The sequence below is a fragment of the Acinonyx jubatus genome, chromosome D1 (assembly GCF_027475565.1).
Source record: "Acinonyx jubatus isolate Ajub_Pintada_27869175 chromosome D1, VMU_Ajub_asm_v1.0, whole genome shotgun sequence".
In the NCBI taxonomy this organism is placed as follows: domain Eukaryota; kingdom Metazoa; phylum Chordata; class Mammalia; order Carnivora; family Felidae; genus Acinonyx; species Acinonyx jubatus.
In genome coordinates, this window is record NC_069390.1 from 60,471,266 (window position 1) to 60,493,114 (window position 21,849).

General features: G+C 46.1%; 1 protein-coding gene across 5 annotated transcripts in view; it reads right to left on the reverse strand.

The window, feature by feature from the left end:
* The window catches only part of TENM4 (teneurin transmembrane protein 4), a 2,866,770-nt gene that overhangs the window by 64,095 nt on the left and 2,780,826 nt on the right, over positions 1-21,849 (reverse strand). For all 5 annotated transcript variants that reach the window (XM_053202558.1, XM_053202562.1, XM_053202561.1 and 2 more), the window contains 3 exons: positions 9,522-9,641; positions 4,577-4,838; positions 1,694-1,961 (listed from right to left, as the gene is read on the reverse strand). In XM_053202558.1, coding sequence (XP_053058533.1) covers positions 1,694-1,961; positions 4,577-4,838; positions 9,522-9,641 — 650 coding nt within the window. The remainder of the gene's footprint in view (positions 1-1,693; positions 1,962-4,576; positions 4,839-9,521; positions 9,642-21,849) is intronic.

Here is a 21,849-nt window from a genome sequence, read left to right on the forward strand (position 1 = left end):
TGCCATTTCTTTCAAGCATCTTTCTGTGCAGACAGTATCCGTCAAGAGGTCAATATCCTACCGCATGTTCAGGACAGGAATTAACAAGTGGACAGTCCCTTCAAAGTTTCTTTAGGTGCCATAAAAGTTGTTAGCCATCTATGGCAGGAGGGGAATGTTCACAGGGACATCTTCTCTGTGACCGTGAGTCCCTTAAGCAGCCTCTACGCCTCCTATTGGTCACCTAAGGGAAGTGAGCCTCAGCCCTTGAAGTCCCACTATGCAGACACCTGCCTTTGTCCCTGGCTGGTGGACACTAAGGATACCCATTTCACCTGAAGAGGTTGCAAGGCTTTTTTTGTTTTTTTTTTTTATGAGACCCCAGAAGTACTTTGAGTTACAGAAGGGAAAGGGGACAGAAAGAGACGGCATCTTCACTCCCAGCATGCCCTTGTGCGGTAGGGTGGGCTGCAAAACTACAGGGAGGGACTGGGATGAGTCCAGCTCCGTTCCTGTCTCATCCATCCTTGGGAGGTCCCCTCACCTCTCCCAGCCTCGGCTTTCTCTTGCAGAATCCGAGGACAATTTCTGACTCACAGGGTGGTTGTGAGGATTAAGTGGGATATTAACGTGCAGGGAAGCACACTGTTCAGAGCAGGTGTTCAACAGACATTCTCTTATTGACTGCCTGCCTTCCCTCCCTCCCTTCCTCTCTTTCTTCTTTACAACATTATTTCTCCTCTGCTTCCTCATTCTGCCATCGTTCAATCTAATAAGGGAATGAAATTGGAGTAGGTTTCAAGATGAGAAGGAATTTCCTGGGCTGATACTCTACGTGTTTGGGGGATTAGCCCTGCAGGGGTTAGGTCTGCTCACAGTCCAGCTCTGAACCCTTCCTGGGACTCTGCTATATACGGAGGCTGGAATGAGCACAGCCAGCCCCTGAAGCCCGACGTCTGAGTGGGGCTGGGACTCCAGGTGAGGCCACAGTCACCTTCTGCTTCATCTTAAAAACAGACAGAAACAATGAGGAGGGGGGCCCCTGGGTGGCTCTGTCAGTTAAGTGTCTGACTCTTGATTTCGGCTCAGGTCACAATCTCACGGTTCATGAGTTCAAGCCCTGCGTTGAGCTCTGTGCTGACAGCATGGAACCTGATTAGGATTCTCTCTCTTCCTTTCTCTCTCTCAAAAACAAATAAAAACTTTAACAACAACAACAACAACAACAACAACATCAACAACGACAGAACCTCTTTGATTGCAAATAAGGTAAAAAGGCCAACAAGCCTTCCTGATGAAGACAGAATCTTAGCTCCTGCACCTCAATAACTCTGAAGAAACCCAGGAGCCCCAGACTCCCACATTTCTCATGGGTGAGTTCAGGCCAGATGGTTGTGAGGGGGCCATAGCTGCATCTTCGTGGCACAAAGCCTCTTTTAGCTGTCATATACCACCAGAGCACTTTTCAAGGGCCCTTCTGCTTTTGTAACCCCCTTTAAAAAAATGATCAGCTTTTCCACATTCAGGTCTTTGAGTACATTCTCTTAGGTCACGGATGGCCACCAAAAAGTCTTGAAGGCCGACTAAGCCGTAGGAATTTCTGGGAAGAGGAAGGGAGGAGGAAGAAACACGGCAAGTGGAAAAAGAGCCCCCCGTCCCCAAGCGTCACTGTGTCTCTGAGGATGGCCTTGAGTCCTGGGGCTGAGAGGCTTACCGAAGGCTTCCGAGAGCCCGAACACCTTCTGGTTGTAGACATCTGTCTTGTCCCAGATGAAGTAATAGGACAAGTCCGGGGCCGCAGCAAACCACTTCCTGAAGAGGCGGCCCTCCACTGCCACCATGAGGTGCACCTTCATGAGGTTGAAGGGGATGGTAGGGTGGGTGAGGCTGATCCTCAGGACAGATTTGTAGCCAGGGGTACGGCTGCTAAGGTAGTTCAACCTCATCTTGCAGCCAGAGATAGCGATTTCCTCCTGCAAAGCCTAGAAGACAGATTACACAGCAAGTGACGGTCATGGACTCGTGGGAGGAGGGGGGCTGACAAGCCCCATGTGCTCTGGGTGTTCAAGAGTTAGAGGAGGAAGCAGAGATGGGGGACGAGGGAGAGGAGGAGCAGGAACTAGAAAAGAGAGACGAAAGAAGAGGGGGAGGCAGAGTGTGAAGAGAAGCAGGAGGAAGAGGGGAAGAGGGGCAAAGAGGAAACGGGAGGGAAGAGGAGAGATCCAAGAGTCAGGAGGCCTGGCTCTGGACCAGCTCCACGTGGTACACCCCTGCCCCATTCCACGCGGATGACGATGCTCACCCTGCTGCATTAGTGAGAGGAACACATGAGATAATGCGTGTAAAATATTTATCATCATGTTGCCTCTCATTCACTAGCTATGCCCTCTGAGAAACGCGTGCAAGCTGCCGAACGTCAGCCTCCTCTCCAGAGTAGTGTGAGGATTGAGTGAGGTCACACATATAAAGTGCCCAGCCTATGACAGGTACTCAGTAAACAGGATGCTGCTGCTGCCATTGGTGCTGGTGCTGGGAGCTGAGGGTAATATGAAGACAGACTTTCCTTCAGACTAATACGGACAGCCGCCTCAGCAAGGGCAGTTTCTCCCTCAAAACTTTCCTAAAATAAGACCCTCAAATACCTTTCCTCTTCAGGAAAATAAACAGAGACCACAAGAGGCTGGCCAAACAATTATGCAGGGTTGAGAGCACGGTCTGCCAAGGGCCTGTGGCCAATGCCTCCCTCCAGCTCACCCACAGAAAGGGGTCAGACTGGAGGCATGGAGTTTCCGTGCCCCATGCTGTGCTAGATGAACAGAATGGTGGGGAAGGTGGCACTTTATCTCCTGTATGTAACGGGCTGATTTCCAAGATGGAAACTTTAAATCAACGTCAGGGTTCTCAGGCACATGGCGAAAGCAGAGAACTTCTATCAGCTTGATGCTCTGGGCTCTGTTTTAAGAAGGGGACATTAAATCAATTGAGGCTAACGTATCCATTAAAAGGACAATGATTATTCTACTCTGGTGTTCATGGAGACACTGGGCCTTCACAAAGAAAGCTTTTTCCCTTCTGTCCATTTCATATCACATATGGGGGTGAGCTCTCCCTACCCCGTTCTGAGCACACAAAATTTTAGGGACTGGGCCTAAAGCAAAGCAACCTTCCTAAAAATCAGCTTGCAGCTTCTAGACAAAGCAGGCTCTATACCCTGGTGAACCACAGGCAGGGTTCGAGTGCCATCCTGACGCTCTCATAAATATTTATCTTCAACACACCTTTTACAGTGTACATCTCCCAGTGCTTGCGAAGGCTGGCCAATGATAGGGCCAGGAAAACCCAGGAGCTTGTTTTCATGTGTTTCATGAATCTGATAATAAGCAAGGTTTGTGACCCAGCTGGGCTCGCAGACACCCAGCTCAGTGAGCGCTGCGAACAGGGTGGGACCTTTAACCTCATTTGTTCCAAAGTCTCTGCTCCTGGGAAAATGTCTAGATGGAGCTGAACCAGGGTTGAGTAACAAATTACTTCTCTCCAGCAAGCTCTGTCTCCGCTGACAACCATTTCAAAAGAAAGGTCAGCCTGGTAGTTGAGATAGGAGACCGGCACCGAATCTCTAAAAGGAGCGAGGTTTTCAACCTGAGGGTGCAATGAGAATTTCAAAATGGCTGTATGTCCTTGTGGGCTGGCGCCAGAAGCCCATCAGCAGGACACACACACACACACACACACACACGCACACGCACACGCACACGCACACACAGATATGACTGCTCAGCCAGGCATGAAACATACACACGAAAGTATATACGCTCCCTGCTCCACAGGCCCCTGCAACCTATTAACGTGCACATGACCAGAGCTCTTGGTGGGCAAGCGAGCGAGCCTGGGACCTCTCCCTGCCATCTCTCTTCCCTTGGCCTTTGTTCCTGCCATCTGAGATTGGGCTGGGATGGCAGAAGACATCTGACTCTCCACAGCTTTGTTAGGCCAAGAATCTATCTTGGTTTCAATCCGATTAGACTGTATCTTTCCAAATGACTTCTTTTTAATGATAATTAAGTACAGCACTTGTATGTAGAGATTTGAGCCAAAGCATGCCTCTGGCATGAAGGCGGTGTGTGTAAAATAATCTTAAATAAGAATAATACTGGAGAAAATTTATGGAGCGCTTACTGAGTGCTACACCTTGTGCTAAAGCGCCTCATGTATATTTTCTCACTGAACCTTTATTATGATGCCTGTCTGTCCCACTCCTGTTGGTAGAACCTATCATGATAAATATTTTCCACAGAAATGATGATAGAGGGGGACATTGGAGGTTGGGGGGAAAGGAAAGTGGGAGTGAACTGGATGGCAGAGTGGAAAAGGAGTGGGAGTTTATTATATGCCTGAGTGTGCTAGGAAGCTTCCAGTGCTCCTGTGTTTTGAGTATGGAAGAGGGGTGACCATCATACGCCACGGCTGCTGTGGGGTCTGGCAGCTGGATTCTGCATGGTGGGCTGATGAGATCTCCCTTTCCCCTGTCTCTGAGATCCTCCTCCACCCCACAGGTGAAATAAAAGCACAGAGAAATATGGCTAAGAAAGCTGGGTACCTGAATTTCTGGAACGATGGGGCCTTTCTCTGCACAGGAGCTGGCAAAGGACGTCAGCGGGGATGGAGACACGACAGGGTTGGGGCGGGCGAAGTTGCTCAGGTCACAGCTGGGAATCTCATTCTCCTCATGTCGCATGATGATGGTTTCCATGACAAAGAAGCGATCCCAAGGCAGCCAGAGGGTGTGCTCCTGTGTGATGAAAGGTGCCCGCTCAAACCGGAGGATGATAGAGATGCCGCCATTTGTGACCAAGTCAAAGCTGTTTGAGAGGGGGAGGGGTGGAAAAAAGGGGGGAGCAGGAAAAGCAGGAAACAGGAGATGAGGAGGAAGAGGATAATGGGTGGGGGTGGGGCAAAGAGAGACATAAAGGAGAAAAAAATTACACCAAAAGGTCTGAGCACTTGTTGAGGAGACCCTAAAACCTAAAGACTTCACTATAACCACAAACAGTAACAGAGATTCCATAAAGCATTGGTTTTGGGGGAAATGGTTCATTACAGAGATTTTACCAAAACCGACATTAATAATCACTGCTATGGAGAGCCATTTGCCAGGACACAGGACAGCTGATGAGCTTCTGCTATGGTGGTTCTGGTACCTAGGGACCCTTAGAGCTGAAGCTCAGTGAAAAGTCAGCAGAATAAAGTGGAACAAGTCCTGCCCTGGTATTAGGAGCCCTAAGCCTAGTCCTGCCTCTGCCATGAACTACTGTGCGATCTCGAGCACATCACTCAGCCTCTCTGACCCTCAATTTTCTCAATATATAAAATGAAAAGGTTCAAATGGATTTTTTATTCAAGTATAATTAATATACAGTGTTATATTCACTTCAGGTATACCATATAATGCTTCCACAATTCTATACGTTTCTCAGAGCTCACCGAGATAAATGTACTCTTGACCCACTTTATTTCACCCATCCCCTCTCCCACCTCCTTTCCGGGCAACTACCAGTTTGTTCTCTGTATTTAAGAGTCTGTTTTCTTTTTCTTTTCTTTCTTTTTTTTTTTTAAATTTGTTTGCCTCTTTCTTTGTTCATTTGTTTTGTTTCTTAAATTTCAAAGGGATTATTCTTAAGTCACTAAGATCCTATGATCCTACGGCAATTTTAGCTCTGATTATGAGATTACTCAATGCAGGCCTTTGGAATTACAAAAAGGCACAACTGACAGTACGCGTGAGGTGGAAAAGGGAAGCTGAAGACTGAGGCCCAGACTCCCTGCTGCCGTGAGGTCTCTGTGGTGTCCAGGAGAGCCGGTGGCCAGCCGGCCTCTGTTCACAGCCCTCTCCCAGTCTGATGCTTTTCTTCTACGGAATCACCAGCAAGGGACCATTTGGTTCCCTGTGATGAGGAGTTTGCTATATCCACAGAAGGACTGTCCCATCTCCCCATAGTTCTGTTAGGACTTGTTATTTTCGGAATTGAGCCTGGGTCCCTCTTCTTATAGCTACTTAGCCACTGGGCCTTGTTCTACCTGTTGGGGTGACTCCTTCTGCCCTTGACAGTCCTTCAGGACTTAGAAACAGTGGCCCGGTCCACCCGCCACCTCTCGGCTGTGATGTCTCTGGACAGAGTCTTTTAGCCACTACTTGAGGATGCATTCTCAAGGCCTGTCCTCATCTTGTTCTTGTGGTTGGAGAGCTCCTGCAAACTCCTTACTTGGTCAGAATTCTAGCTCCCTCCCTCTCAGGGCACCATGTGCCCTCCTCCTCTTGGCCCACCACACACCACCCAGGAGTCACATGTTTATTGCTTGGCCCAGGTGCATTGATTCCTCATTCTTTCCAGAACATAGCCCAGCGCTTGTCGCTTATAGTTTACAGAAGGACTGTATGAATGACGCTGTCAGTTTCTTCTGAACTGAACACCCTAGGCTCCTTCCTACTTGGGCTGTTGTTACAGACCAACCCAGCATTCACCCGTGCAGTTGGTTATAGAGACTCTAACACAGGACCTCACCTTTATGTGGGTTTGGGCTCTCTGCTCTGGCTTGCTCTTCCCTCTCCCAGGGATTTTACGATGAACTGCCCTGACCTAGTGCCAAATCCTGTTCCTGACAGACGATGCCCCCAGATTCAGGATTCTAGGCTCCGGAGCCTGACTCTCTTGTCCTTTGCTGAAACTTTCACCCACTCTGCCTGCTCCTCACTCAACCCTTTCTAGGCCCACACTTGGGTAGCAGAAGTAGGACAGTGCCATCTTCAATAAACAGTGATGGAGTTTGTTCTGAACCAAGAGTTTAGGTTTTGGCTCTCTAAGAGAACATCCATGGTTTGGGGAAATACCCAGAGAGCGACTTTCCTGTCATAGACCTGAAGAGCATCTGTACTTTGACAGAACATTTGTAACCATCAAACAGAACTTTGGCCCAGCTCACGAGCTCCTTTCACGAGAGCATGAGCGTGGGGAGGAAGTAAAGACAAACCCGAAAAGACATATTCTCAAGGTGGTGAGTGGGCTAGGGGCAGCTGGCCCTGCCAAGAGCTGGGTGTGACTGGATCTTGCCAAGGGCTGGGCCTGTTCATCTGGAGGGAAACCTTGTTGTGGATATGGATGTGAGTCTGACCACAAAAGGAAGGCCTGGATCTCAGGCGAAGCCCAAACAGCTCAGGGCCTGTCTAAGCACTGCTATTCACTCCATAGGTGACTTCTGTCACCTGTCTGAGCCTCAATCTCCTCATGTAAAATGATGATCATAACCACTTGGCAGTTATTAATTAGACAGATGGGATAAGGAATGGGAAAAGCCCAGAGCCCCACTCCCAGGGCATCATGCTCCGTATTCCCCCGTTTTTTCAATTCAGCGAGCCCGGACTGCTTCTTTTGTCTGCTATTCTTCACAAATTTTTCTTCATGGCTTCTATTTTCCATCTTTTTATCGATCTCTTTGGCTCTAGTTAAGTCTTGATGTCTGGTATTTCAGTGTGGTGGGTATGTGAAAGGGACCGGGGAGCTGGGCGAGAGTGGGCAGCCCAGTGCCTGCCTGGGAAGTGAGGGATACAGAGCTGAGTTAGACTTGGTCCACAGACTTGTATACGCTGTGACATTCAGGCTATGTCTCGGGCCTTATGGGCTCTCCCGGGGTGTGAGAGATAAGAAGGAGGGCGAAAGAAAGGGAAGCTGAAAGGAAATGGGCAAGATTCATACATAACAAACAGGGATCTGCAGGCACCTGGAGAGTAAGGAATGGCTCTCCTATCCATTATGCAGTGTCTAGTTGGGAGGGAAACTCAAGTCCCATAAAGCATTGGTTAAGAACTGCTTTGAAACTCAAGCTCTCTGCAACTCTGGTTCCTACGATGTGATTTAGTAAACTGATGCAGGAAGTGTGGCTGACAATTGCCTCCCAGGCTCCCCATGCTGTCAAGGGGCCACGGAAATCACAGGGGCAGTACACACAGGGGGAATCAAAGCCTGGAGGCGAAGGAGTGGGCTCTTCTCAAGGGCCACCAAACCTACATGACTCCGGAGTGTTTTACGGACCCACCCTGACCAAGTACAGCAAGGCAAAGGACTGACGATTTGCCATTTCATGTGAGTGATGGACACCTTTCGTGACAAAAAAAGAGCAGTCCCCATGGCTCCTTCTTGATGACTGTTTCACAGCAGGTAATGATGTAGCCACAATACCTGTTGCCTAGAATGCTCACATCTGCCACTTCCATCTAGCAGGCAGCCCCAAGCTGGAAGGCAGTGAAGACAGAGCATGAGAAAGATATATTCCCCCATGCTGTACTGAACGTCTGCACTGACGTGCTTCCTGGGCTGGAAGGTGTGTGGGGCAGGGGACAGTCGTCTGGGCCGGCCAGACTACTCCTGGCACTGGCCGCCAGCCCCTTCTAGCTGGGCCCCTTCCCATTCACAGGGAGAGGAGGGGGGAGAGGGCTCCCCATGCCAAGCTTGCTACTCTGTCTAAGAGGCACACATGTCTACAAACAGATGAGCCTCTACTTCATTATCACCTCGGCCGGGACATGTTCACGTCTGATATTGGATTAAAGAGGTGCTAAAATCAATCAGGCTGGAGCATAATTTCCAACACAGAGTGAAAATCAACCTTATGGGCCCACACTTAGCCAGATGGACTGCCACCACCTGATTTTATTAAAAATCGAGGACCTGTCACCACCGACAGCCCAAATTGTTCCACTTTCTTCCTTCTCTTTCCATTTTCTCCAAGATATTCCTAATGGCCTGTACCACAATCATCACCTCCTCATCATTTAATAATTTGTACTTTAATAAACTGCTAATATTTACTGCATCCTTACCGTGTGCCAGGTCCTGGCAATATGGCAATGAACCAGAGGAGGGAAGGGAAACTAAGATTTATTAAACACCTACTGTGTGCAAGGTGCTTCCTCATCCATCATGGAATGTCATCCCTACAACCAAATTGTGAGATGCTAGTATTAGGACCATTCATAGGTGAAGAAGTTGAGGCCCAGAGAGGTGAGGAGAAGTGTCTAATTGTTCTAGCAAATGGAGAGTTAGAGTGAGTGAAGAAACTTTATTTCCTTCTACCGACTGTTCTCGCGGGGATCCGAGGGGCAGAGTTCTGTCATCACCCAGTGGCTTCCACAGACCTAGGCAGTTGTAGATGGAAAGCACACAGCAGGAATACGAACATTTCTGGAGTTGTCTGGTCTGAGGAAAGTGGTCCATGTGACAGTGCTTTATATTATAAGCCATTGAGCAGGATAACATGTATAAGGTACCCTATGCTTACTCTGAGAACCAAACGAGAAGAGATTGCTTAATTTCTAGCCAAAGGGACTAAGGCCAGAGTCAGGTGCAAGGTCTCACAGCTAGTGAGTGGCAGAGCTAGGCCTCTGAATTCAGGTCCTGTTCTCTTTCCACATTGCCATTCCAGCAGCAGCTATGTGGCAAGACCACGAGAACAGGACCTTCACTAACCCTGCTCTACAAAAGGTCTCCTACCTGCCATCTTGCCTGCTGACTGTGTATCCAAAGAGAGGATTATTGACGAAGCTGATATTCACACCAACCAGTGGGGTCCCATCTGATGTCATCACTTGACCACGAATGACACACGCATGCCTGTGGGTAGAGAAGAGAGAATGACGTCATCTACTTTTCATGTTTAGAACCCTGGATGGCAGGGAAGCCTTGGAGGTCAGAAGACAGAAGGCAGGCCGCTCAGCCATATCTGGGCACCCAGGGGCTCGCTGTATTTACTCAAGAGGAGTAATATTCTTCTTTTTTTCATATTGACTCAATTTAAGGCATCAAAGTGTCCTCTAAAGGGTTATAACTGCGAGATGTTTGTAGATACCTTACTAGACGTCATTTTCTAAGGATTCTATGTTATGCAGTAAGGGGATAAACTGATACAAGAGGGCTACACCAGCAGCAGAGTTAGCAGCCGGGTTACAGAGTTACGCTTGAGAATCCAGAATCATGAGACTTGGGTTCAATTCTTGACTCTGCCACTTTCTAGCTCTCTAAAGTTGCAAAAGTATGTGACCGCTCTTTGAAACTCTGTTTCTTCAGAGCAAGCTCCGTGAATGACAGTGGCTATTATTGTCACTAATGGACATAGCGGAAGCGGACATACTCTCGAGAAAGTGAACAGGATAGAGAGTACATCCTCTCGTCTGGCTTTAGAAACAGCAGAAGGGCAGATGCTAAGCATCCCCCCTGGAGTGGTTTCTGGAACCTGTCGCCATCTCCCAATAATATCCCCGCTTCCACTTACCCTCTATATCCCAGACAACAAACCATCTGTTTCCCCCCAACTTGTCAGGCACGTGTTGCCTAAGCCTCTGTGTCCGTGCAGTGCTCTCCCAGCTGCCTCAGTGTCACTCCAGCACCCCTCCCCCAACACTCTCATCCTTTATGACTCGGCTTCAAATGACACCTCTTCCCTGAAGTCTGTCTTGATGACCCTAATTAGACTAGTCACTTCCTTCCAAAACCTGACACAAACACCCAGATACCCTGCCACACTGCACACAGTCCTCCTCTCCACTAGATCGTGAGCTCCTTGAGGGCAGGGTCAAGGACTACTCCTTTCCTTCTCTCTGTAGTGCCTGGAAATGCCTAATAAGTACTAGGTCGTTGTTTAAAACAATGGTGGATTGAGTAAATTAAGTGGGGCAATTAGAGATCATCTAGAATGATGGTTTTTCAACTATATCAGAAATACATCAGAAATGGAACCTTTTCACCAGATGATATTTTATAAGGACCGCAACATGGAAAACAGAAACCACATCTCTCTAGATGAAATAAGAGGTTTGGAGTGATTCTGAAGGCAACTCTGGATTCTTATGTCTCTGGAGAAGCCAGAGAAAAGCCTGTTGGAAAATCAGTGAGTTGGTGGAAGAAGAGGAAACGGTTCCACAGAGGTTATGTTATTTGCCCCAAGTCACACAGCGGGTAGTGGCAGAGCCAAGCCTCACATGCAGGGCTCACAGCTCCGGGCCCAACTTAGACCATTCTGTTTACCACTGGCAACGGGAGAAAAAGGAGGTGCTCAGTGGTGTCAACATCCTAAAGCATCAGGGCACTGGGGAGACAGCCCTGGTTGACAAGCCAGATCTGAGGCGAATATCCAGGTGTGAGTATCCAGACAACTTTTTCCATCTGTCTCTGTTCAGATGGCTTTTTTTTCTGGCTTGGAGAAGGGCTACTGATGAGACCTATGGGCATTCATAAAAAAGGGATCTCAAACAGCCTCTGCCTCATTGGGTACTTACATCTCTACCTTCCTAGAGTGATAAACTTTTCTCTGTTTGATGAGAAAAGCAATTAACACCAGGCTTGTAAGCAGCTGGTCTCACTAGTGTCAGCTTGTCCTTTCAGAAGGCAAGAACAACTACCCACAATGCATCAAGCTCCCCTCCCCCACCCCGCCCACCCCACCCCACCCCACCTCACCTCACCTCACTACACCCAATCTGGTTAATGCTAATTCAGTCAGTGGTTTCCTTCCGAGGCCCTTGGTCTAAATGCAATTACACGACAAACAAGTTAAGCGGTGAGGCTCAGCAAAGACTCTCAGTCCTGCTCTGAAGGTCTCCCAATACATTTATGTGAAATTATCTCTCCACTAATGGGAAAGATTTATTCCATCAATTGTATTCAGCTGGTACTGAGAGATGCCTTCTTTAATGGAGGAAAATTGAATTTCTTATTGCTGGAACTTTGTCCTTCCAAAGAATTACTAACAGATCTCATCCTGGTGCTGGCGACTGTCCAGCCTTGTCCTGACATATGTGCCTTCAGATTCTGCTTGGATGGCAACTAGCCCTCCGGGGATGGTTTCCTTTTGGGGGCTGCCCTGGCTGCTGCCCCTCATACACATGCGGGCCAGCCTCCTCTGACTGATCTATCTTTGGAGGTTTCCTGATCATTGGGAAATGTTAAATCAGCACCGTTTGGCTATCATGTAGCCTTCACTTCGGCCAGCCAGAGCAGATGTAATTTTAGCCCAGGGTCCCGTGGGTTGCTTGGGTTCTGGAGAAGATTAAGTTGACTCCCTGTACCCCTGTACACCACAGAGGCCTCTTGCCAAAACAGGCATTTGGCTCAGGAAGTAGGTCCTGGAGAAAAACACTTCCATCCTCCTCCTGTTTAACCATGATTTTCAGTTGTCAAGAAAACCCAATTTAACACGAAGCCCTCTCTGGGACAAAGGAGATGGGGGAAGTCAGCTCTGTGGAGGCCTCTGAAATGTGTCTCATGCTGTGTTTTTTTTTTTTTTTTTTTTTTTTTTTGTCCAGGGAGGTGTGAAAAGATGTGCGTCCTGGGCTTCCAAATGCTTTCTCCCTTCATCCCATTTATTGAATGGATACCACCCGTGGTATACTGGTAAACATTTAATACTTGGCTTTCAAAAGAAAAATAGCTTTCATTGGTAGCGTTTGCCTATTTCTGTGGTGTAAATACTTCCACCCTGGCCGATTTCATGCTATTAACGAGATGTCACTGAACCCAGACTTGGGAAGAGATGCACAGTAGGACCCTATTACCAAGTCCTTCCTCCACAAGACACAAGAGTCCTAATAAACTTAGGAGAACGAGAATAGTGGAATATAGTAAAATAATTGGGAAGTGATGAGTGTTGATTATCTTTGTTTTTAATAAAATTTATTTAATTTTAATTTCACACACTTTATTTTTTCATAAGAGTAGTGTTCAAAAACTAGCCTGCAAAATTCCTGAACATTTAACAATCAGTTCTCGTAAGCGGGCATGAGCCCTCGGCTTCTGTATGCCACGGGAACAGACCCCACACTAAGGGTCAATGTGGCTGACAACTAGTTAATGCTCGGACCGTGAAATTCTACAACGGAAGACCACACCTTGGCAAGAAGTCAGTAACATGGGGTGCAAAGTGTTATCACAAACTTGGCTTTCCGGCTGCTTCATATGACCCTCCTCTCACCAGTCCTATATTTGACAGGTTTTGCTTTCCTTTGGTCACTATCTGGGCATAACCGAGTTTTGGGGTATTATTTTCTCCTTGTCCTCAGGGTCCCATCTAAGCTGTCATCACCTCAGTGAGGTTCATACAAAGTCTTCCTGGCACAACTAATCACCTCTTCCTCTAGGCTCCCCTAGATACTTCCAAGGATCTCTCCATGACCGTGACAGTCACAGAATTCTATCATTCACATTTACATAGCTGTCTTACATGCTTGCATGCCAGTCAGAGGAGGGCTCTGACCACATCCCCTGGGGCTAGGGCAAGCACGGACATTGCTCCCTGAGTGTCTATTAGGGGAGAAATGATCAAGTACTTGAAGCTCAGAAAGGAATGACTTGCTCAAGGTCATAGAGCAAAAAACTGGCTGAGTGGACACTCAAAGCTAGGACTTCTGACTTCCAGATCTTTACTCTTACTACTATTTTAGGTACCTGCAGCCACTAAAATTCACTCTAATTAAAAAACCGGGGCACCTACTTAATAAGCTAGGCACTGTGTACTGTGTTAGATGAGGGGGTTTTAAATGCGGGAATTACTATCCCCGGTTGCTTGCTGGAGCTCACCAGAGCCAACCTGAAATGCTCGAGTGTAGCTGTCTCTGACATAAGTGAATCAACACATGGGTTTGGCATATGTCAGGCAGCTGGGGCACAAAACAGGCAATTAGGTTGAGTGAACTCTGCCAGGAAGGAGCGCTCGTGCCAGGCCAAGGGGGTGGGGGTGCGCATCAAATGAGCTGGCATTAGTCCAATCACGCTGAGGGCCTGACTGAGGTGCCCTTGCTGACACCAGTGAGGAGGAAGATCTGCCTGACTGCTTCCTGAGTACAGCGGCCAGGTTGGGAGTCAAGAGGGGAAACTGTTGGAGAAACAGAAACACCTCGAAACAAAATCAAGCAAATAAGAAGCTAACCTCAACTGTCAGTCAAGGAGGCGGGGTAGGGGATGGGCTGGGAAGCGCCCTGGGCAGGGAGTCAGTTCCTACTTCTGACTCTGGTAACTAACTATAGGACTTTGGAGAATCATCTGACCTCTATGGACCTCCATTCTCAGCGGCCCATGTAGCTGAAGTTTTTCCCATCCTGATGTCAAATAGAATCCAATGCATGTTTAAGAATGAGAAACTTAACAGAGACCATGGAGGAAGGGAAGGGGAAAAAGTAGTTTCAAGCAGAGAGGGAGGCAGGCCATAAGAGACTCTTAAATACAGAGAACAAACTGAGGGTTGATGGGGGGGAGGGTGTGGAGGAGAGGGGAAAATGGGTGATAGGCATTGAGGAGGGCACTTGGGATAGGCACTGGGTGTTGTACGTAAGCGAAAATCACGGGAATCTACTACCCCTGAAGTCAAGAGCACACTGTCTACCCTCTATGCTAGCTAAGTTGACAAGAAATCATCTTTAAAAAATATGTATAATGGTTTTAATACAGTGCTACCCATTCTAGCTCAAGTAGCCCTATCATCCCTAGCTTTAGAATCTTCATGGAGTTCATACAATCCTGATACTTACCTCTGAACTGTTCGCTCTCTATGGAAACTTCTACCTATCCTGTTCACCTGAAACCCACCTGCATTCATCGAGTGGTACCCCACACTCCCACCCCTCTGGCCTACTTCCGTAAAACCACTGGGGCAATCTTCCTCCCAGGCAGACCCATGAGCTCCTTGAAGACAGGGGCCACATCTCCTTCACCGCTATATTCTTAGCATTGGGCATAACTGATGTTCATGTCTAAGTGGGCAAAAGAGAGCCTCCACTAAAACTGGTATTTGCCCTGGAATCTGAATGCATAGCACAGAGTAAGCTCTTGATAAATTATTCATTGAATGAATAAAGAACTGATGTGTTTCTGTCACTGAAGGGGGTGGGGGTGACGCCTGAGAACTCAGAGCTACTTGACCTTGATGGGGATATGGCCAAGGAACCGAGGGCTGGAGGGGCTGGGCCTTTTTAGTTGATCAGCCCAAACTGCATCCCAAGGCTGCGTTCCTTCCCCTGGAGGATCCACGCCATCTCAGCTTGCAGTCTTTCTACCTTGAGTCTATAGCCTCCTATCTGTACCTCTTTTTCGAAAACTTAAAAAAAAAAGGAACACAAAAAACGAATGCGGAAATTAAGTCAGATTTGTTATTCAATGCCTACTATGCATGCAGATAAAGGAAGATGAAGGGAGAAAAGCTGCAGCTTTAACTTTTTAGTTATTAAATGAGAACAGCTAAGGAAACTGGTATTCAGGAGAACGGGATCATCACTTGGGATCTAGGTGGCAAAAGGTAACTTTAGCTCTTCTCTGATTTAAAGTATTTGATACTCCGTGCCACTCGTTTATGAAAATCACTCCTCTGTATTACATACTTTAGACAGATTTATATGCCTGACCTGTAAGAACCCTTAAACTGTTGTCTGCTAGCTCTTGCTGATTGACTGGCGATCTTCCCAGCATCTCCTAGACTTTATTCAACATCTTGAAAGAACCTTACTTGGGCCCAAATGAGAAACTTCATGGGGCTGTCAAACCACCCCAGCAAGGGGGTTTCTGTCCAAGCCTGACCTTATCCACACTGTAGCCTCCAAGACCCTCCTTCCAGCCTGGACACACTAGCTGTTGTGCTGGCCTCTCTTTCTGCCTTTCCATCTCAGGGCTCTGCCTCAGTTTCCTTCACTAGCTTTTCTAGCCTGACATCTTCCACCTGTAAACAAATTCTTGGGAACCCACTGGTCATAATGTGTTAGACCTCCTAAACTTTTAAACTTCTCACTGGGAAGGTGAGAAAAGAAAGTCTAAGGACTCATCATTTATTATCCATGAGAACTCTGGGAAAGTCACTTCACCTCTCAAACTACTTACCATCTGGCATACATACACACCCAAGTAATCGAGAATCTCAATTTGTTTTAGCTGCCTCAAAAAATCAGAGTTCACATCACCAGAGAAAGGCTCTTAAGGCTCTTTTTGAGTATACACCTTTTTTGTAAACATTTTTGAGCAGGCTTTTTGGATGTCTTTATATTTATTAATAAATTATACATATGTGCAGCCGTCATTAGCTAATACTAATCATATGCAGTTAGTGCAAGGTTTAATGGATAAAAATGCACACAGGCACACTTCCTTTCATTGTGCTTCACGGATGCTGCATTTTTACAAACTGAAGGTTTGTGGCAACCTTGTAACAAGCAAAGTTTATTGGCGCCATTTTTCCAACAGCATGTGTTTACTTCATGTCTCTGTGTCACATTTTGGTAATTCTTGCAACATGTCGAACTTTTCCATTATTATCTTATTTGTTATAATGATCTGTGATCAGTGAACTTTGATATTACTACTATAATTGTTTCGGGGCACCATGAACCATGCCCATGTAAGATGGTGAGCTTAATGGATAAATGTTGGGTATGTTCTGACTGCTCCTGTCTTTCTCCTGAGCTGCTCCCCTGTCTTTCTCCCTTTACTCAGGCTTCTCTATTCACTGAGACATGACAATATTGGAATTAGGCCAGTTAATAACCATAAAATGGCTCCTATGTGTTCCAGCATTTTAAACCAAAAACTAGAAATGATTAAGCTTAGTAAGGAAGGCACGCTACAAAAGCTGAGGTAGGCTGAGAGCTAGGACTCATGCAATAGTTAGCCAAGTTGTGAATGCAAAGGAAAAGTTCGTGAAGGAAATTAAAAGTGCTCCTCCAGTGAACACACGATGATAAGAAAACAAAACAGCCTTATTGCTGGTATGGAGAAAGTGTGAGTAGTCTGGATAGAAGATCAAACCAGCTACAACAGTCTCTTGAGCCAAAGCCAAATCCTCCAGAGCAAGGCTCTAACTCTCTTCAATTCTCTGAAGGCTGAGAGAGGGTGAGGAAGCTGCAGAAGAAAAGGTGGAAGCTAGCAGGGATTGGTTCATGAGATTTAGGGAAAGAAGCTGTCTCTGTAACACGAAAGTGCAAGGCGAGGCAGCAAGTGCTGATGGAGAAGCTGCAGCAAGTTATCCAGAAGATCTAGCTAGGATAACTCATGAAGGTGGCTACACTCAACAGATTTTCAATGGAGATGAAACAGCCGTCTATTGAAAGAAGATGCCATCTAGGACTTCCATAGCTGGAGTGGAGAAGTCAGTGCCTGGCTTCAAAGCTTCAAAGAACAGGCTAATTCTCTTGTTAGGGGCTAATGCAGCTGGTGGCTTGAAGTTGAAACCAGTGCTGACTTACCACTCTGAGAATCCTAGGGCCCTTAAGAATCTCCTCTGCCTGTGCTGTATAAATGGGACATCAAAGCCTGGAAGACAGCACTCTGTTTAAAACATGGTTATTGAATATTTTAAACCCTCCTGTTTGGACCTACTGCCCAGAAAAACAGATTCCTTTCAAAATATTTCTGTTCACTGACAATGCATCTGGTCACCTGAGAGCGTTGATGGAGATGTACGAGATGAATGTTGTTTTCATGCCCGCTAACGCAAAATCCATCCTGCAGCCCGTGGATCAAGGAGTCATTTTGATTTTCAAGTCTTATTATTTTAAGAAATGCATATCATAAGGCTATAGCTGCCATAGATAGAAATTCCTCTAGTGGGTCTGGACAAAGTAAATTGAAAGCCTTCTGGAAAGGATTCACCATTCTAGGTGCCTTGAAGAACACTTGTGATTTATGAGGTCAAAATATCAACATGAATAGGAATTTGGAAGAAGTGGACTCTAACCCTCACGGGTGACTTTGAGGGGTTCAAGACCTCAGTGGAGGAAGTAACTGAAGATGTGGTAGAAAGACCAAGAGAACTAGAATTATAGGTGGAGCCTGAAGACATAGCTGAATTAGGGCAAATCTCATAAAACTTGACCAGATGAGGAGTGGCTTCTCATGGATGAGCAAAGGAAGTGTTTTCTTGAGATGGGATCTACTCCTGGTGAAGATGCTGTGAAGATTGCTGAACTGACACAAAGGATTTACAATATAACAGAAACTTAGTTTGTAAAGTGGTGGCAGGTGTGAGAGGATGGACTCCAGTTTTGAAAGAAGTTCTATTGTGGGTAAAATGCTGTCAAACAGCATCGCATGTTACAGACAAATTGTTCTTGCAAGCAAGAGTCAATCAATGTGGCAAACTTCATTTTTGTCATCATTAGCATTATTATTTTTGAGAGAGAGTGTAAGAGGGAGAGGGATAGAGGGAGAGAGAATCTTAAGTAGGCTCCACTCCCAGTGTGGAACCTGATGCAGGACTTGATCCCATGACCCTGAGATCATGACCTGAGCCCAATCAAGAGTCAGATGCTCAACCGACTGAGCCACCCAGGCGCCCCCATTGTTGACTTGTTTTAAGAAGCTGCCTCGGCCACCCAACTTTCAGAAACCACCACCCTGAGCAGTCAGCAGCCATCAGCATCAAGGCAAGACCCTTGACCAGCAAAAAAAAAAAAAAAAAAAAAAAAAATTATGATTCACTGAAAGCTCTGACGATGGTTAGAATTCTTTAGCAATGAAGTTATTTTTGAATTAAGGTATGTACATTGTTTTTAAGAGATAATTATATTTCACACTTAATAGTCTATAATAGAATTTAAACCTAACTTTTATATGCACTGGGAAACGAAAAATTCACTTGCTTTCCTTTATCGCACTATTTGCTTTACTACAGTGATCTGGAATGGAACCTGTAATGTCTCTGAGGCATGCCTGTATTTCAAATAGTCTTCTTGATAATGCTGAGTCTTTGGATTAACATTTTTTAGATTCTTGAAAACTTTGAATCTTGGTTACCTATCTGTTCAATCTGATGAAAATGAACCTTATTGGTTTTCACTTGATAGCAGAGTTGGGAAGACTATACTAGAAGTACCAGCTCTGCCATTTTTGTTTTGTTTTGTTTGTTTGCTTGTACTCACACTGTATTGTCCTTGATCTGCAGCTACTCTACAAGGATCTTTCTATGGCACCAGACCATTTGATGCGTAGGTTTATTTGAAACTAGATTTTACACACACACACACACACACACACACACACACACACACACACTGCAGTCATGTTGTAATACACCAGAATCAACCAGCACAGGTTCACTGTCTCTCTAAGAACACCTTGTTACCAACTAACATTGGGACCAAGGGAGCAAATGAGTGAAAACCTAGTGTCCTATATGACTAAAACATTGACTAAAACATGACTTTTTAAGGTAAAAAGTCAATACAGGTAGACACTCTAATTTTCTCCCTGTACCTCATGGACCACATTGGGCACCCATCTCGGGACCACGGTACTGTGCTAGAGTTACAGTGGTGTGTGTTAGTGATTTCTTTTAATGAAATAATCTTCAATATGCTATCGATTATTATATTCAAAAGTTACCTTCTAGCTGTGCTTCACTCTTTTTCACTTATTTCAAAGCTCTTCCTAGGTTTCTTTCACTGACCTTAGGCCAAAAATGATAGAACTTGATCTAATCACTTAACTTTTGATGTTCCTGACTTATTGGAGGGCAGAGAATTGGACTCGATCTTCTCTTCAGGCACCGTGTAGATCTGAGCTCCCCAACTGTCCAAACTTTATCACTGTTCTTTTACCATAGCACCAGAAACTCTGTGCTATACAAGCCATTTTCCGCAGTATCCCACTGTCTCCAGACAAAGCCCATAGTCTTCAGCTTGGCATTTAAGATCCTTCAGGATCTGGCCCCTGCTGGCTTCTGCAGGCTATGTCCCGTTTTGCCATTCTCATATCCTGTGTTGCTGCCGTGTGAAATTTACGTCTCATATCGTTGTCCTGGCATGCATTTCCATGCCTCTCTGCCTTTGTCTATGCTACTTCATCTGCCTCAAATGTCTTTCTCATTCTTACTAACCTCTCCTTGAAGGTCTGCTTTTCAGTGAAGCTCTTCCTTATTTCCCCAGTACAAAGAAGGCACTCCCTGCTTTAGTGAACAAAACACAATATATTCATCCCACTAAAGTGTATTCGCTAGTTCAAACATCTCATCTTCTTTTCTAGATTGCCAGTTCTTTGAGGGTAACAACCATGTTCTTCCCACCTTTTAAGTCCAGTGCCCAGCACAGGACTAGGTGTATAGGATTCATTCAGTAAATGTTGAGGAAAGAAATAAATGAATATCACATGAATGAATGAAAGAAAATGATGAAGGCAAAAAAAAAAAAAAAAGAGTATAGTTATTTCAATTAGCCCAAAGGAAAGGATAAATACGGGTTGAGGGAAGAGAAACTCAGACAGAGGTCTGATAAATAAAAATAGGGTTCAGTTATTGGATCTTTAACTGAGCACCTACTATGTACTAGATGGACACAGTGCTGGGTAGTATTTATTTATCCATTTTCTTATTTACTTATGGAAACTGCAGGAGGGCAGTGCCTGTAGTTTCTGTTTTATTTCCTATCGTATTCTAAGCAGTTGAATAACTAACAATAAATGAGACACAATCTCCGTGTCTGAGGAACTCAGATTCTGGAATGAATATCATCATTTAAAAAAAAAAATCGTCATATCTGGAAGTATAACAAGTATGGGATAAAAAGGGATGCTGCCCCCCAGGTCATGCCAGCATGACCTACAAACTTTCCCACAGCTAGAATCGAGCACCAGGCTCTGCCCATGTACCCTGATTTTTGTTCTTCCATTTGGAATTGGGTTCAGTTCAGACTCTACCAGAGGCTTCCAGATCACCTGCTGGGTATATGGAATAAACATCACAGGGAAGTACTCCAGTTCATTCAGAAAAAGCTTCTTCTCTCAGACTATTTTGTATATGTCTAGGGAGATAGCAGGAGAAATCCACAATCTTCTTCAGATTAACAGAAATTTAATTTTTCAGCTAAGAAAGTTCCTTGCGGGGACTGAATCCAAGCCCCTCATTTATAGGTGAGGTATGTGATGTCTGGAGCTGGGCAGGGATCCTCTCTATCAGACATCAAGGCTGGGACACTGACAGGTCTGCTATAGTGCCCTGACACCACCTGGGGGCATCTAGTGACAAGATGGTCTGGCAACTGTTAGTGTCTCCTAAGCCCCTAGGCTGTGCCTCCTGCAGAGCCCAGAAGCCACCATTCTGTGACCTCCTGGCTTCATGCGACTGTTGAGTCCTTCAGATTCTCAGGGAGCATGAGCTTTCAGGCTGCAGCTCAGATCACCCAAGCCTGTAGGCAACCTGACTGCTGAATGCTGATGCTTCGGGCTGAGTCATCTCCCACAGGAGCCCTCTGGAATATTCTGCTGGCTGACAGAGGTGCACACGAGAACAGAGCCCTTGACTATTCATAACACTCTATGTCACAGAAATGAATCCATTGGCTGTGGCAAAGGAGAAACAGTCCTGACAGAGGCTGGCCAGTGGAGATCATTTTGGAGGAGCAAGTCTCCTGCCTGGGATGTTGCTTAGAAAGAGTGGGGACAGGGACATGGAAGGTATGAGACATGTCCCAAAAGGCTGTTCTCTGTGCTTCGAATCAAGAGGCCTGCTTCTAAGAATTCTCAGGACATGCTTTGTGCTGTTAGAAAAACTTGAGGCACCTCTGCTAAAGTGTGACTCCACATATAGTCTCTCGGTGTACAAGTCCATTCAGGGACTGTGTGTCCTGTCTTCCTGTCAGAGCACAGGACGGGTTCTGCTTTCTCCTGGAAAAGGGAGACTTCTGTTGTTTCACTCCGAAAGGGGAGATAGGGATGGACCACACTTAGACTCACTTCCTAGGCTGGGGACAATGCTGGGCAGAGATGCAGAAAGGGGCATGCAGAAAATCCACTCAGCAGACTGAGTCTGAGGCATACAGCAATTGACAGGTGGTGTTTAAAGTCAACAGTCATTCAAGGG